The sequence below is a fragment of the Rattus norvegicus genome, chromosome 12 (genome assembly GCF_021556685.1).
Source record: "Rattus norvegicus strain SHRSP/BbbUtx chromosome 12, alternate assembly SHRSP_T2T, whole genome shotgun sequence".
Taxonomy (NCBI): domain Eukaryota; kingdom Metazoa; phylum Chordata; class Mammalia; order Rodentia; family Muridae; genus Rattus; species Rattus norvegicus.
Window position 1 is genome coordinate 41,131,209 of NC_141545.1, and position 15,195 is coordinate 41,146,403.

Consider the following 15,195-nt stretch of genomic DNA (forward strand, 5'->3'; position numbering starts at 1 on the left):
AATGGAAGGAGGTTTATAACAGATACTCTCATTCTTCCTGCCTCAATCCAAAGAGGAAAAAAAATGTGGAGGAAAAAATTGCAGAGCACTCCCTTGGCAAGAATAAGAACTTTCCACTACCGAGTGCCCTCAGGCACTGACAAGCCCATTAGGGAACATTACTGGATGTGATCAGCAGTGTTGCCTTGCCTGCTTCCCAGGCACAGCCGTCTGAAACTCACAGAAGCCTGTGCTGTAAAGGAAATTGATATATTTTTTTCCTTTATAAAAGCCCCCCCCCCCCCACTGGAGCTGGGGACCGAACCCAGAGCCTTGCGCTTGCTAGACAAGCACTTTATCACTGAGCTAAATCCCCAACCCCTATTTTTTTCCCTTTAAAAAAATATGAGGGGCTGGGGATTTAGCTCAGTGGTAGAGCGCTTACCTAGGAAGCACAAGGCCCTGGGTTCGGTTCCCAGCTCCGAAAAAAAGAACCAAAAAAAAATATATATATATATATGAGACAGGTCCTACTTTCATAGATTTTTTTTTTTTTTATTTTAAACTCCTTAGTAGATCTGTTTCCAGATGTGCCAACCAGATTGACCCTTAGCAGAAGATGTGAAGTAGTCATAGCAAGTTAGAGAAGTCTCTCATTCATTGAGCTTCCTGAGGTAAAACTCTATTTACTTCCTGGCCTTGGTGAAACAAGGTCATGGGTTGGCCAAGTTGATGCAAAAAAATGCTAGCACATGGTACGTTATGACAACTAACCTGGGCATACTTCTTCATGCCTGTCCACAAAGACGGTCTAGTAATGTGAACAGCATAATCCTACAACTTTTTTTTTTTTTTTTTTGGTTCTTTTTTTCGGAGCTGGGGACTGAACCCAGGGCCTTGCGCTTCCTAGGTAAGCGCTCTACCACTGAGCTAAATCCCCAGCCCCAATCCTACAACTTTAAGATGCCACTTTCTAAGTGCTAAGCAGTTGGGCTTCCCCTCTGGAAGCCAGTATTTCTGGTGTGCAAGAGAATGGAATGGAGACAGTTCTAAACAAGCTCTTCAGAATCTGAACCTGTGGTTACGAGTATTTTCCCCACACTAGCTTTGTTTTTTAAATGTATTTCTGTGTGTGGGTGTGGTGTGGTGTATGTGCACACCAGAACGGTTAGAGAACAAGTTAGGAAGAGTTCATTGTCTCCTATAGGCATGGTTCTGGGGATTAGACTTCCAGTTGTCAGGCTTGCTGGCGGTCGATTTTACCTGCTGAGTCATCTTGCTAACCCTCCTTGTATTAAATTTTTTTTTTCTTTTTTTTTTTTCGGAGCTGGGGACCGAACCCAGGGCCTTGCGCTTGCTAGGCAAGTGCTCTACCGCTGAGCTAAATCCCCAACCCCTAATTTTAACACTTGATCTTAGCATGTGAGTCAGCAGAGGGAAATGGTCAAATAGATTCAGTCAGCCCTGTCGGCCTGAGACTCACTGTCTATGTGAATCAGACTAGACTGCCGTTTGACCTCGTGGAGATCACCTGCCTCCCAAGAGTTGAGAGTCAAGGCCTGGCATCAGGTGTTGCCTGTTCATGAGTCTGATATACTTTTTTTCAAGATTTATTTTTATTTATATGAGTACACTACAGCTGTCTTCAGACACATCAGATCCCATTACAGATGGTTGTGAGCCACCATGTGGTTGCTGGGAATTGAACTCAGGACCTCTGGAAGAGCAGTCAGTGCTCTTAACCGCTGAGCCATCTCTCCAGCCCTGCTGGTGTACATTTTCATTTTGTCTTTTAAACTGTTAACCGAAGTTCTGTTTAGATCCAGTCACTGTCTCGGTGATCCAACACAATTGGAGTAAGAACAGTACTCCTTCCTTCCGAGTATGATGGTGCATGCTTAATTTCAGCGTGGCCCATGGAGAGTCTGGAAGATCTTTGTGCTTCAAAGTCTGCTCGGTCTACCCAGTGACACCTAGGACAGCTATGGCCCATGGAGACCTTGTCTCAAAAAACAATGCTCGTAGGAAGTAAGGAGACAGAAAACAGCACCTCCTATTCTTTAGAATCTGGAATTCAAAGGATTTTGGAATAAAGAAAATCCCTCACCAAATACAGGGGTCATAAAACAGGCACATGGCTTCAGAAAATCTGCCACCTGTGGGATTCTAGAAAGAAGCCAGTCCTTATCATACAAACCCTCTGGAGTTTGGGGGTCCCAAACCAGCCAACCTGACTTAGCACCTAGTCAGCAGCTTACAAAGAAAGCAAGCAGTTTCTTGACTTGGTGAGGTCAGCTCCCACAGTCACCATGACAAAAAACAATTCTCTCTAGGTGTGGTGGTCAAGCACACCTTTCATTCCAGCAGTTGGCAGACAGAAGAAGGTAAATCTCTGAGTTTGAGGCCATCCCGGACTACACAGACAGACCACGTCTCAGAGGAGAGAGAGGAAGTAGGGGGAGGGAGAGGGACAGAATAGAATAAATACAACACCTATAGGGCTGGAGAGATGGCTCAGTGGTTAAGAGCACTGACTGCTCTTCCAGAGGTCCTGAGTTCAATTCCCAGCAACTGCATGGTGGCTCACAGCCATTTGTAATGGGATTCAGTGACCTCTTCTGGTGTGTCTGGTTTGTTTTAGCTCTAGGTAGTTACTTCAGTGTTAGATTGAGCCAAAGTCATTTCCTGTGTATTATGGGCAACTTACTTTTCTTTTACTCAGGATACAATCACACTGAGAAAAAGTTGTACCTGATAGTTGAGTATAATGTCTGAGGACTACATTAACCACACAGCCATTTCATTCCTGCCTAAGACCATGGAGCTGACCAAAATTCATGCGTGCGTGTACTTTTTTTTTTTTTTTTAACTGTTCAAGGCCAGTTGAAAGACCTGATAGTCCCCTGGGATCATTTAGGCACGAGAGGAACTTTTGGCTCCTTTGGTCTTTGTTTCACTAGTTATTCCATTTGTGTGAGGATAAGTCAAAGGCCTAATTTGACAACTGCTTTACTAGGAAGTGTGTAGGAAGTTTTTCTGTTGGTTGACTTTTGTAGTCTGGACACTGATTAGAATTGATTAGATGAGGTTTCCCTGGCACACCCTGGGATCTAGCTGACTTTAGAAAACAAGGGTAAAAGTACTTCTTTCCATCCCTCTGGCCACATTATATAGGCCTCTAAGTAGAATTATTTAATACCCAGAAGGTCAGTTACTCCAGTCAGGTACTAACACCAAACACTTTATTACATGTATATTTTAGAAAGTTCTTGTAATTGTTGATCTTTGACCTTAGACACTTGGGTACCATTTACATCATCCCATTTTCATCCTTTACACACCTTAAGTAAATTACTCAAAGCTAACTTGCATAAGCTTTCTGCTTTTCCATTGTAGAAACATCCACCAATATAGATTTTTTCTTCATTAAAATGTCTTTATTAAAATACAGTCTTTTACACATTTACCGGTTTCCTTTCTTAACATGAGAAAATAGAATTAATGATTTCTTATTAAATTTTTGAGAAATTTCCCGGGGGTAGGATGTGACTAAGCGATTATCACCCTGGGAGCCAATGTTAGGCTTGCTTAGAATTGACACAAAGCTTACTAAGGCGTGCAGGCGACCTCAGAGTCAAACTGAAAAGTCTTTACCCAGGATGCAGCGGGGCTTTCCTTTTGCCACATAGGTAGTTCTCCCTTTCCCTAGGCTTCCCAGCCTATTACCCTAGATCTTCCATAAGCTCTGGAGGCTTTGTGTGGTTAAGGTTTATTATAAAATTGGCTGGCACAGCTCTGCCCATTTCCTCCTCTTGTCAAGGAGTATAGCATTTAACCTGTGCCACAGTGAGCATGAAGACAACGTTGGTTTAACTTAGATCGGAAGCCCTGCGTTCTAAGAAATGGGCACGTTTACCTTAACTTTTATCTGTAGGGCAGGTGCCCTGCTGTCAGTGGAGTTTTATGTTTTCCGTGTGACTGGTTACTTTAAGTGTGAAGTGTGCACTGTAAGCACTCAGTGTTACTTTGGCTTTTTGTTTGTTTTTTTAAAAACTCAGTGACCACATGAAACAACCATTTTCTCTTGGGCAGGAGTGAAAGGCTCCCTCAAGTGAAGAGAGTTCCAGGTTTCAGTTGGACCTCTTGTACAAAAGAAAAAGATCGATGAGCCAGCAGCAGTTCAGTTCAGCCCGAGACATAGAGGACAAGGCTGGGTGTGTGTGAGAAGAGAAAGGGCAGTGGTGGGTAGATTGTGTGGCTGGGGCATGAGACAGAGGGGGTGCACACACATTGTAAAATGTGTCATTGGAAGCCTGCTGCTGTCAGTGGCGTTTGCTCAACAGTTCCATGAATAGCAGTACAGCAGAGTAACAGTCTTCATATTAGGGGAAGTGGTTGACCTTATAACGCTGTCATAGATGTTTCATTTAGTATGTATGTTTAGGTATTGGCTTTACCTTACTCTAGTGCTGTTTGTGTTATTCAGAAATTTTAACCTGTACATTCATTGCTGGGTGTGGAGGCACAGGCTTATAATCTCGGTATTCTAAAGGCAGACAAGAGTCTGAATGGAGATCTTGTTTCAGGAAAGCAAGGATTTGTAGTGATTGGCTCACTTTCCTAACATATACATGGTCAATCTTTAGCACCATTAAAATGTGGGTGGGGTTAGCGAGAGAAGGCTTGTTGGTTAGAAGCACTACCTGCTCTGAGAGAGGTCCAGAGTTAGGTTCACCTACATCAGGTAGCTTCCAACCATCCTCACTCTAGCCCCAAGGGATCTGATGCCTTTTCCTTGACCTCCATGCACACATACACAAGAGCGTAAACATACACACCCCACTTCTCTTCTCTCCTCACCTTTTTGGGGACAGGTGAGGATAGGGTTTCACTGTGGCTGTCTTGAGTGTTCTGCCTGCTGAGGTTAAAAGTAGCATCATAGTTTGCCCTTTCTATTTTATTACACATGTGTGTATAATATGTGTGCATGTGATGTCTCAGTGTGCTACAGAGTGTGGAAGTCGGTTCTCTTCTCTGTTTCCAACATGAGATCCAAGGATTAAATTGAGGTCCTCAACTTGCTCTATGAGAGCTTTACCTGATGCCATCTTGTTAGCATTAGACAATTTTTCCTCCTTTTAATTGTCTGATAGGTATTTTGTCTAATCACCTTATTTCCAAAGAAGCCAGAAAAGGGCATGGGGTCCTTTGGGATTGGAGTTAAAGGGAGTTCTGAGCCACCATGTGGATGTTGGGAGACAAACCCAGGCTCTCTACAAGAGCAGCCAGAACTCTTGACCTCTTGAGTTCTCTCTCTAGCTCCCTTAGATGGAAATTTGTAAATACAGTTACTGTGTACCCTCTCAGTTACAGCGCAGTCATGAATAACATTAGCTATAAATTGCTAGTGCCTCTGGGCCTCATTGGACAAAAGTCTTGTCTGCAGCTCCCGTGGGATCATTACACCAGTCATCTCGGACATCAAAGAAGCGTTTGAAATTTTCCATTTAGAGTTATAATGCTTCCACTTGACCTTGTACTCACTTCACAATGTTGAAAGGCCCAGGGAATCAGATTAACTTATAATATGCAGAAATAATGCAATTAAGAGAGTGGTGGTGGCACCACTAGGTATCTTGGCTGAGTGAGAGCATCTCCTCAAGTTCAACACTAGTAAGAGTCTGTCTTACAAAACCTACTTGAAAAAGCCAGGCCTGGGCACTCCAGGACGCACCTCGGAGCAGTTGACAGCACAAAACCAGCTGGTATTTTTGTGGGGTTTTTCATTTTTATTTTGTCTTGTTTGAACATTCTTTATCTTAGTTTTTACTTTGATTTGGTTTTATGTTTTTGTGGGGGGGTTATTTTTGTTTTTTGAAAGAACATAAAGTTGGTGGGTCTTGAGGCAGAGAGAGTCTGGGAGGAGAAAACATGATCAAAATATATTGTATGAAAAAACCTTAAATTTAATCAGAACAAAACCAGAGTCACCAAGATGGATTAGCAGTAAAGGTGTGTGCTGCCTTCTGATGACATGAATTCAGTCCTTGGAACCCACATAAGAGACAACTGACTTCTGAAAGATAACCTCGGACCTCATTCATGTTGGGATGTCCCCATGCACATACAAAATAAGTAAAAATGTAATACAAATTTAAAGCCTAAAACAAAAAATAGTACATTTACAGATTTATTTTATTTATTTATTTATTTTTTATTTTTGTAATTTAGTGATTTGTTTGTTTGTTGAGGCAGGGATTCACTACTTAAGCCTGACTTACCTGACATTCCGAGACCTGCTTTTGCCTGTGGAGGACTGGTGTCAAAGGCATGCGACTGTCAAGCCTGGTCTTCTTAACCCTCTTGTGTGTGTTTTGCGTTGCCTTTTGCTTTACTGTCTTGATTATTTGGATGTGCTCCCTTTGCTGTGCCGTGAGCAGAGGGCCCTTGAAGTGGAGGGTTTGTCTTACCCGGTTGGAATGTTGCTCTTGGTTGCATAAGCATTTCCAGCAGGAATTTCCACCCTCACCTGTGTGTCCCTGTAGTAAATGCAAGGATGATCTTTATCCCTGGAGGGTTTGGACCTACCAGCTTTGTGTGCTGCCTTGCTCTCGTAGGCATAGGGGTGTTTATTTCATGCACTAGAGCGGCAGGGGTTGCATGTCAGATACCCTGCATATGAGATATTTGTATTACGGTTCCTAAGGGTAGTAAAATTATTACAGTTATGAAGTAGCAACAAAATAATTTTATGGTCAAGGATCACTACAGCATGAGGAACTGTGGTAAAGGGATTAAGCATTAAGGAGGTTGAGAAACACAGCAGTAAATTCTTTAGAAAGCTAGCTATAAATTCTCCTGGGTAAAGCTCTGGAGAAGCGCTAACAATGCAGCGCGAACTTCTCGGATGGGATGGCTGTTTTGGTGTTTTCCAAACCACTTTGGTTGCCTTTCAGAACGTCCTGAAAGTCTCACACTGTGAGGGTGGAGGCAGTCCCAGGCACTGCCAAGCAGGCTGTCTTCTGAGCATGCCCAGTTCTCATGCAGATGTGCGTTTCTTTGGCGCTGTTGAAGACTACAGCTCTGGTACTGTCCCCAGAAGCACATGGGACTTTGCTGTGGTCTCCTACTGGGTGCATTATAGCATCGGGCTTTATACTCACCAAGGGCTCAGCTAGGACCCCATTGGGACTATTATAGGAACTCTACCCAGGAAACAAATTGTTGACTGAAAGGTTTTAAGGTTATGCAAGAGATTTATTTGATAATTTGAAAGGTAGCAAAGGTCATAGGGTGAAATGTCTCCACTGTGGCCTGTGACCCCAGCGGTGCTCATTCGTTACCATTACAGCCTCTGCCGCCCTGTACGTGTGGTTGATCTCTGTCACTCCCCATGCAGTGCACAGGTGTCCTGGGACATTTTCACTGCAGTGTGAGTAGAAAGTGATCACAGCTTTCATTGCTTATAAAGTCAAGAATAAGCTTTACACAGAAAGGAAGAGCAGTGAGTGTCGAGGCTTTTAGACGGCAACACAAGTCCTGTCCATGCCTCGTTTCCCTTCTGTCCTATACTTCAATGTCTAGAAGCACAGGTAAAGCGTGACAAGTTAGCTAGTCATACTTTGTGACACAGAGTATTGGATGACTTCATTATACACATCTTACATTGTCCTTTTTAGCACTGGGAGAATTTTCATTGATTTCCGCATTTGTCTATCTCACGTGCTGCTTGCTTTTTATATTCTTATTTGGAGTAGAGACAGCTGCGGGCAGGCAGTTCTCTCCTCCCATTGCGGGGGTCATACCCAGTCTTCAGATTGGCCTTCCAGTGCATGGCTGCTGCCCAGTCTCACTGACGGATGGTTAGCTTTTTACTTAGTTTATGTGTGGTGTGGGGAAGAGAGGACAACTTTGGGGAGTTCTGAGAACTGAAGTCATGGTTCCAAGGGACTTTCTTTCCTATGCTTGCATGGCAAACTAACTAACAACCTGCGCCCCAGCCATGTTTGTTTGTTTTTACCCCTTATGTAGATGTTTAGATCTTGTCCAGTAAGCATCTTATTACCAGACAGCTTTGACTCAGGTCTAGTTTCTTATTTCTTGCCATTTTGAAGGTTAAAGTGGCATTTCTACCGTTCTGTATTTGTGTTGTGAAGTAAATGATTTTTCTTTTTTTCAGAGCTGAGCTAAATCCCCAACCCCATTTTTTTTTTTTTTTTAAGAGCCATTTGTTTCTGTGTTGCTTCTCTGATGGACCTTCCTGTGTATTTCAGATCTATTCCGTGTATGTGTGTTTCTTATGCCAGTGAGGGAAACCTTCCAGTCTTGATCTTGTGGTGGGAATTACCTATGTGTGTACCATAGGTAGCCACTCAGTTCTGGGACCACACCCAGCCCTGTCTACCCTCTGACCCCCAGCCCCCATCTAGCTTGCTTTGAGTACATTGTAGTATACATTGGGAGTGTTCTACCCTTGATCTGTTCACTCTGCTCATAGAAAAGTATTCTGTTGTGTTGTGCGCAATGTTTTTGGTTTTTAAAAGCATGTTTGATATCAAATCATTCATCTTTAGGTAACCACAAAAGTTGCTTACCTTAACTGCTCCCTTTTTTTTTAAACCTCTTCATTAGTTGGTGACAAAGTTCCGGCTGACATTAGATTGACATCCATCAAGTCTACAACTCTGAGAGTTGACCAGTCGATTCTTACAGGTAAGTATTAGATGTTGGAAAATCACTCAGATTCGGAAGCCTCTTTTTTTTTTTTTTTTTTTTTTTTTTTAAGAGATTTATTTATTTATTATGTGTACAGCGTTCTGCCTGCACGTACACCAGCAGGTCAGAAGAGGGCATCAGATCCCATTACAGATGGTTGTGAGCCACCATGTGGTTGCTGGGAATTGAACTCAGGACCTCTGGAAGAGCAGTCAGTGCTCTTAACCACTGAGCCATCTCTCCAGCCCGATTCGGAAGCCTCTAGTCGGTGCCTGCCATCCCTTTATGGCATCCTACTCTAACCTTCTCTAAGATACTTAATTCTTAGAGTTACCATGATCCAGGGTAGAATGATGCCTGCAGGCAACGTTGTCAGGTTTAAAAAAGTGGTGGCAGGCTGGAGACATTGCTCACTGGTAAGAGTACCAACCACTCTTCAAAGGACCTGGGTTCAGTCTGCAGCACCTACATGGTAGCTCACAACTCCAGCAGGCAGAGCACCAGTGCATGTGGGAAAAAAGGAAACCACACAAAACACTGCTTGTTAGCCAGGCATGACGGCATACACTTTTTTTTTTCCCCCCGGAGCTGGGGATCGAACCCAGGGCCTTGCGCTTGCTAGGCAAGCGCTCTACCACTGAGCTAAATCCCCACCCCGACGGCTAATCTTAGCACTTGGGAGGCAGAGGCAGGCAGCTCTCTTGTGAGTTCAAGGACAGCCTGGTCTACAGAGCAAGTTCAGGACAGCCAGGGCTACACAGAGAAAAGAAACCCTGTCCCAACAAAACACACACATACACTTTCTCTTCCCACTCCACACACATTTAAAAACAAAACTAATTTTAAGTGTTAACCTCAATAGCAAGTAAATATAAATCTTAAAGGCTGTCAAGATTTATTTGGGTTCAGTTTTTTTTTTTTTTTTAAAATGTTTATTTTATGTTTATGAGTACACTATAGCTGTCTTCAGACACACCAGAAGAGGGCATCGGATCCCATTACAGATGGTTGTGAGCCACCATGTGGTTGCTGGGATTTGAACTCAGGACCTCTGGAAGAGCAGTTGGTGCTCTTAACCACTGAGCCATCTCTCCAGCCCTTGGGTTCAGTTTTAAAAGTCTCTAACTTATCATGGTAAGGTAGGTCCACCCGAGGCTTTTTTTTTTTTCCCCCTAAGATTTATTTATTTATTTTATGTGAGTACACTCTCGCTCTCTTCAGACACCAGAAGGGAGCATCAGGTCCCATTACAGATGGTTGTGAGCCATCGTGTGGTTGCTGGGATTTGAACTCAGGACCTCTGGAAGAACAGTTAGTGCTCTTAACCACTGAGCCATCTCCCTAGCCCCCAGTCACCTGGGCTTTAGGGCTTGATTTTATATAAACTGCTTAACTAGTTAAATTCCCTTTAGCAACATCAGATTCAAGTTATTTAAGCCATAAAATGTTAGGGAAGTGACTGGGTTGTATACCTGAAATCCTCGGGGTGTGTCTAAAAATAAGAGAAAACTGAGAAAGTTATCAGAATCTTGAAGGTCCCCTTTTTTCCTCTTGGCTTTTTGAAGCAGGATATCCTGTAGCTCAAGCTGTCCTCAAACTTGGTAATACCTGAGAATAATCTTGAACTGCTCTTTTTACTGTCTATACTTTCTAACTTGGGCTTAAAGCATGTGCCACACACTTGGCTTTGTATGGTGCTGCAGACTGACACCAGATTTTGTGTGCTAATTAAGCACTAGGACAACTGACCCATGCTCCCAGCCCAACTGAATGTTATACTACAGTCATAGGTCAGACAGATAACCCTAGCTTGACTATTCCAGGAAATATTTCAGGAGCTTATTTCAAAATTAGTCATTTTTAAATTATACTTTTTGTATTCCTGACATTCTTTACTCTGAGATTAATTTCCATTACAAAGTTTTCCTCGTTTGCCTGTTTTGAATGAATGAGCCCTGTGTTCCTTTTCCCATGTTGGCAGTGAGTATGTACTTTTTCACTTGTTTTGAGACTGAGTCTCATTGTGTTGCTCATCCCTCAAACTAGATATGTACGTAGCACATGGCGGCCGTGAACTTGCATCTTTCCTGGCCTCAGGTCCTGTGTGTTGGGATTATATGTTACCCACACCCGCTCACGTTGGCAGTGATAAACAGTGGGGATGGGGGGGATTGGGGATGCCTCAGATGGCGCTAACCACCCTGTCTGCTAACCTGCATAGGTGAATCTGTCTCGGTCATCAAGCATACTGACCCTGTCCCTGACCCACGAGCTGTTAATCAAGACAAAAAGAACATGCTCTTTTCTGTGAGTACTTTTCATCAGATGCTGGGGGTAGGGTTTCCTGGGGGTTGAACCCAGGTCCTCACCTAAGAATGTACTTTTATTTAGAGATGGTCCCTGTCTTAATTAGGGTTTCTATTACTGTGAAGAGACACCGTCACCACAGCAACTTTTATAAAGGAAAACATTTGATTAAGGGTGGCTTACAGTTCAGAGGTTTAGTCAATTACTGTCATGGCAAGAAGTCCAGTGGCACGCAGGCCGACATGGTCCTGGAGAGGGAGACGAGAGTTCTACATCTGGATCCTGAGGAAGCAGGAAGAGAGAGTGAGGCACTAGGCCTGGCTTGAGCTTTTGAAATCTCAAGACCACACCTCACAGTAATGCTACTCCCTGTAGTATATGGCGGCCATTTTCACTCAAGCCACCAACATCCCAACATTCTGATTTTTCCTTTCCTTTTCTTTTTTTCTTTCACTGGCCTCTCTGAGTGATCAGACTTCAGAAAATACCCAGTTATTCCAAAGATAATGTGTGTCAGCTGTCAAAAACCCAGCATAGCTGGGGACGAAACAGCGATTGCTGAAGGCACTGGCCACAAAGCAAATGAGCCACACTGGAGACGGTAAAATGGTGGCTGCATGTGTGACTGATTTTTTGTTTCAGTTGCCAGCAATGAAATGATTAGCGCAAACCTGTTTAAACTCCATTTGTAACAGTGAGAAGTAGCCTTTTCAGGAAAGTCATCAAGCCTAGTAAGGGTGCTTTTCACACCCCACGGGCATTGCTGATGCTGCTGGCCTGTGATTTAAAAGTAGTCCGTGTTTGGAAAGAGCAAAGGTGGCACACCGTGTGAGCCTAGGTGAAAGCGCGTGCGTGTCTGTCTGTTTCAGCTGATAATGAAAATTTCCCAGTAGTATAGAGTGAGTAGGTACCATGTGGAGTCCAGACGATCTAGCGGTTAGTATTTGATATGCCGCTGACCTTATGACGAGTTCCCTCTTCTCCCTAGGGCACAAACATCGCTGCTGGCAAAGCTATGGGAGTGGTGGTGGCGACTGGAGTCAATACTGAGATCGGCAAGATCCGGGATGAAATGGTTGCAACAGAACAGGAGAGAACACCCCTACAGCAGAAGCTGGACGAGTTTGGGGAACAGCTTTCCAAAGTTATCTCCCTCATTTGCATTGCAGTCTGGATCATCAACATCGGGCATTTCAATGACCCAGTTCATGGTGGCTCTTGGATCAGAGGTGCCATCTACTACTTTAAGATTGCAGTGGCCCTGGCTGTTGCTGCCATCCCTGAGGGTCTGCCTGCTGTCATCACCACCTGCTTGGCTCTTGGAACTCGAAGGATGGCAAAGAAAAATGCTATTGTTCGAAGTCTGCCTTCTGTGGAAACCCTTGGTTGTACTTCTGTTATCTGCTCAGACAAGACCGGCACACTTACCACAAACCAGATGTCCGTCTGCAGGGTGAGTAAGGAATGTCCTTTGTGGTGCTCCCACTTGGTGGAAGGGGAGAATTAACTCCTGAAAGCTATCCTCTGACCTCTGCATGTATTCTGGACACACAAAAATACATGTTGAAAAAATTAATACGTTCCAACTATGTTGGGAACTATAGACTAGCTATAAAACTTACAAATTTTTATTAGAGAAGTAACTAGAGGTCTCATCCTGTCTCTAGATGTATGTGTTCCAGAGGAAACTAGTTAACCTGCTGCTGAAGTCAGTTGCTCTTTCCACACTAAACGAAATGGTTTCTCCCAGACACACATCAGCAGATGCTTGCTTATAAGTTGTCATTTTCTGTCAGGTTAGCCTTGCTTTCTTCTCTTGTTAGAACATTGTTTGAAGTAAAATAAGAAACTTTTTACTGTGCTCTGTAAGAATGGAAACTAGGGGGGCTGGAGAGCTGGCTCAGTGGTTAGAGCACTGGCTGCTCTTCCAGAGGTCCTGAGTTCAATTCCCAGCAACCACATGGTGGCTCACAACCATCTGTAATGGGATCTGATGCCCTCTTCTGGTGTCTGAAGACAGCTACAGTGTATGCATATATAATAAATAAATAAATCTTAAAAAAAAAAAAAAGAAACTAGGCCCAGTAACCCACAGTGTAGTCACAGGTCCTGCAGGTAAGGTAGCAAGATCAAAGATTATCCTTGGCTACACAGTGAGTTTGAGGCTAGACTGGGCTAAATGAGCCATTATCACATTTTAAGGAAGAAAGCAAAAGAATTGAAGCTAGGTATTAATGGCATATGCCTATTTGAGGCTGAAAAATAGAATCTTAAGTGATATTGTGAGGGTCAAATTTTCAGTAAAGAGTCAAGTTAGATTTTCTTACAGAAAATGAGACACACACACACACACACACACACAGAGAGTAGTGCACACCTTTAATCCCAAAACTGGAGCTGAAGAAACACATAGCTCTGAGTTTAAGGCCAGCTACTCAGTGAGTCCCTGTCTCCAAAATGAAGAGAGGGGGCAGGGAGCAAGCAGCTCCTGCGCTGACAGACACTGGCCTGGAGCCTGGCTGCAGAGTGCACCAGGCACTGCGGCATCGTCTAACTTAGCTTCAGTGTTTGACCCTGAGCTGTGAGTCTCCTCTTCCTCAGCCTCTATGCCTGTGTTTAAAGCAGAGCTATGTAATGATGTCCTCTCAGCTACTTGATAGAGAATTCTAAGCATTTACGACAAGGATCATTTGCTGACTTCTGAATCCCTCTCTGTATTTGGGTTATCTTAGACTGCATCACACTTAGGTTGAAGGCTGTCTCAGTTCTGAGTGTTGAATAAGAGCAGCCATGTGAGGGTGAAACTGGATGAGCGTTGTTCAGACTTTTCTTTTTTTTTTTTGTTGGAGACAGGGTTTCTGTGTGTAGCCCTAGACTTCGTGGAACTAGAACTTGGTAGATCAGGCTGGCCTCAAACTCACATGGTTCTGCCTGCTTCTGCGTCCTGGATGATGTGACTAAAGGCCTGCACCGCTGCCATCTAGCTTAAACCACCCTCTTAAATGACAGGATTTTTCACTGTAGACAAAGAATCATTGTTTGTATATCTTATAAAGACTTTAATCTGTATTTCCTTTAGATGTTCATTCTGGACAAAGTAGAAGGTGATACTTGTTCCCTTAATGAGTTTACCATAACTGGATCAACCTATGCACCCATTGGAGAAGTGTGAGTAAGCTTCGTCATCTTGGGATCTGTCATTGTAGTGACTGGTTGTTTAGAGCATCATGGGGAATGGATCTAGAAAACCTTGATGTTGACAGAAGCATGGCTTGGTCGTAGATCTAAAGTATGCCTAGGATACGGAAACCTTGCTTTGAAGCACTGAAATAGCAGGGAGTACCACGGTGGTGGTCAACGTGGCAGGTCACAAGATTGTAGCCGGCCTGGCCTCTGGGAGAGAACCTGTCTCAAAGGTGTGCTCTCTTAGTGCAGAGGAACTGTTGTTGGATGGCTGACTGGCCGAGTTAGTGGTTTTATTGAAACAATGTCTTTTGAAGCCTAGATTTTCTGCTGAATTGTTCTCCGCTTACGAGTACATAGTGGGGCTTTGATGAGAATTTCTGCTCATTCAAGCTTTCTGAGTCTGTTTAGATTTGTTCTTTCTAAACCCATATTTTTACCCTTGGGGGGCTGTTACATACCTACAGAAGTTCAGGGCCATCCTGGGATAGAAAGTGAGATCTAGTTTCAAACAGAGAGGGTAGAGTTAAAAAGCACTTTCTCTGTAGGCAAGGCAATGGGCATTCCAGTCTCAGGAACTTTGGTGGTGGAAGGAGAACCTTCCACAGTTTGTCCTCTGACCTCCTCTGTCCATGTGTGCTGCATTGTAGCACACAGCCTCTCACACAGAGAAGTGTTTACGGGTTTTTATTTTGTTTTGATCTTGAGTTTGAGGCAAGCTATGATCCAGAAATGTTTTTCTCTTTTGATAGGCAAAAAGATGACAAGCCAGTGAAATGCCATCAGTATGACGGGCTTGTAGAGTTAGCAACGATCTGTGCTCTGTGTAATGACTCTGCTTTGGATTACAATGAGGTAAGACTCCTGACCCTGCTCAAGGGTAGGGTGAGTGGAATTTTAAAAAGCCATCTTTTGTACTTGGAAAGATTGAGTTCCTGATGACACCCCCCACCCCCCCATTTCTCATCCATGTGGCCTGGCTGAAGAAAGCCAGGTGCCCTTCGTAGCGCT

The 15,195-nt window shown here is 43.7% G+C and overlaps 1 protein-coding gene across 5 annotated transcripts in view; it reads left to right on the forward strand.

Moving 5' to 3' along the window:
* Atp2a2 (ATPase sarcoplasmic/endoplasmic reticulum Ca2+ transporting 2) overlaps nt 1-15,195 on the forward strand; it is a 49,411-nt gene that overhangs the window by 21,322 nt on the left and 12,894 nt on the right. For all 5 annotated transcript variants that reach the window (NR_027839.1, XR_015633947.1, NM_001110139.2 and 2 more), the window contains 5 exons: nt 8,611-8,691; nt 10,916-11,001; nt 11,990-12,454; nt 14,081-14,169; nt 14,937-15,039. Coding sequence is in view for 3 of the 5 variants with exons in the window: in NM_001110139.2 (NP_001103609.1) it covers nt 8,611-8,691; nt 10,916-11,001; nt 11,990-12,454; nt 14,081-14,169; nt 14,937-15,039 (824 nt within the window). In the remaining 2 variants the exon portion in view is untranslated. The remainder of the gene's footprint in view (nt 1-8,610; nt 8,692-10,915; nt 11,002-11,989; nt 12,455-14,080; nt 14,170-14,936; nt 15,040-15,195) is intronic.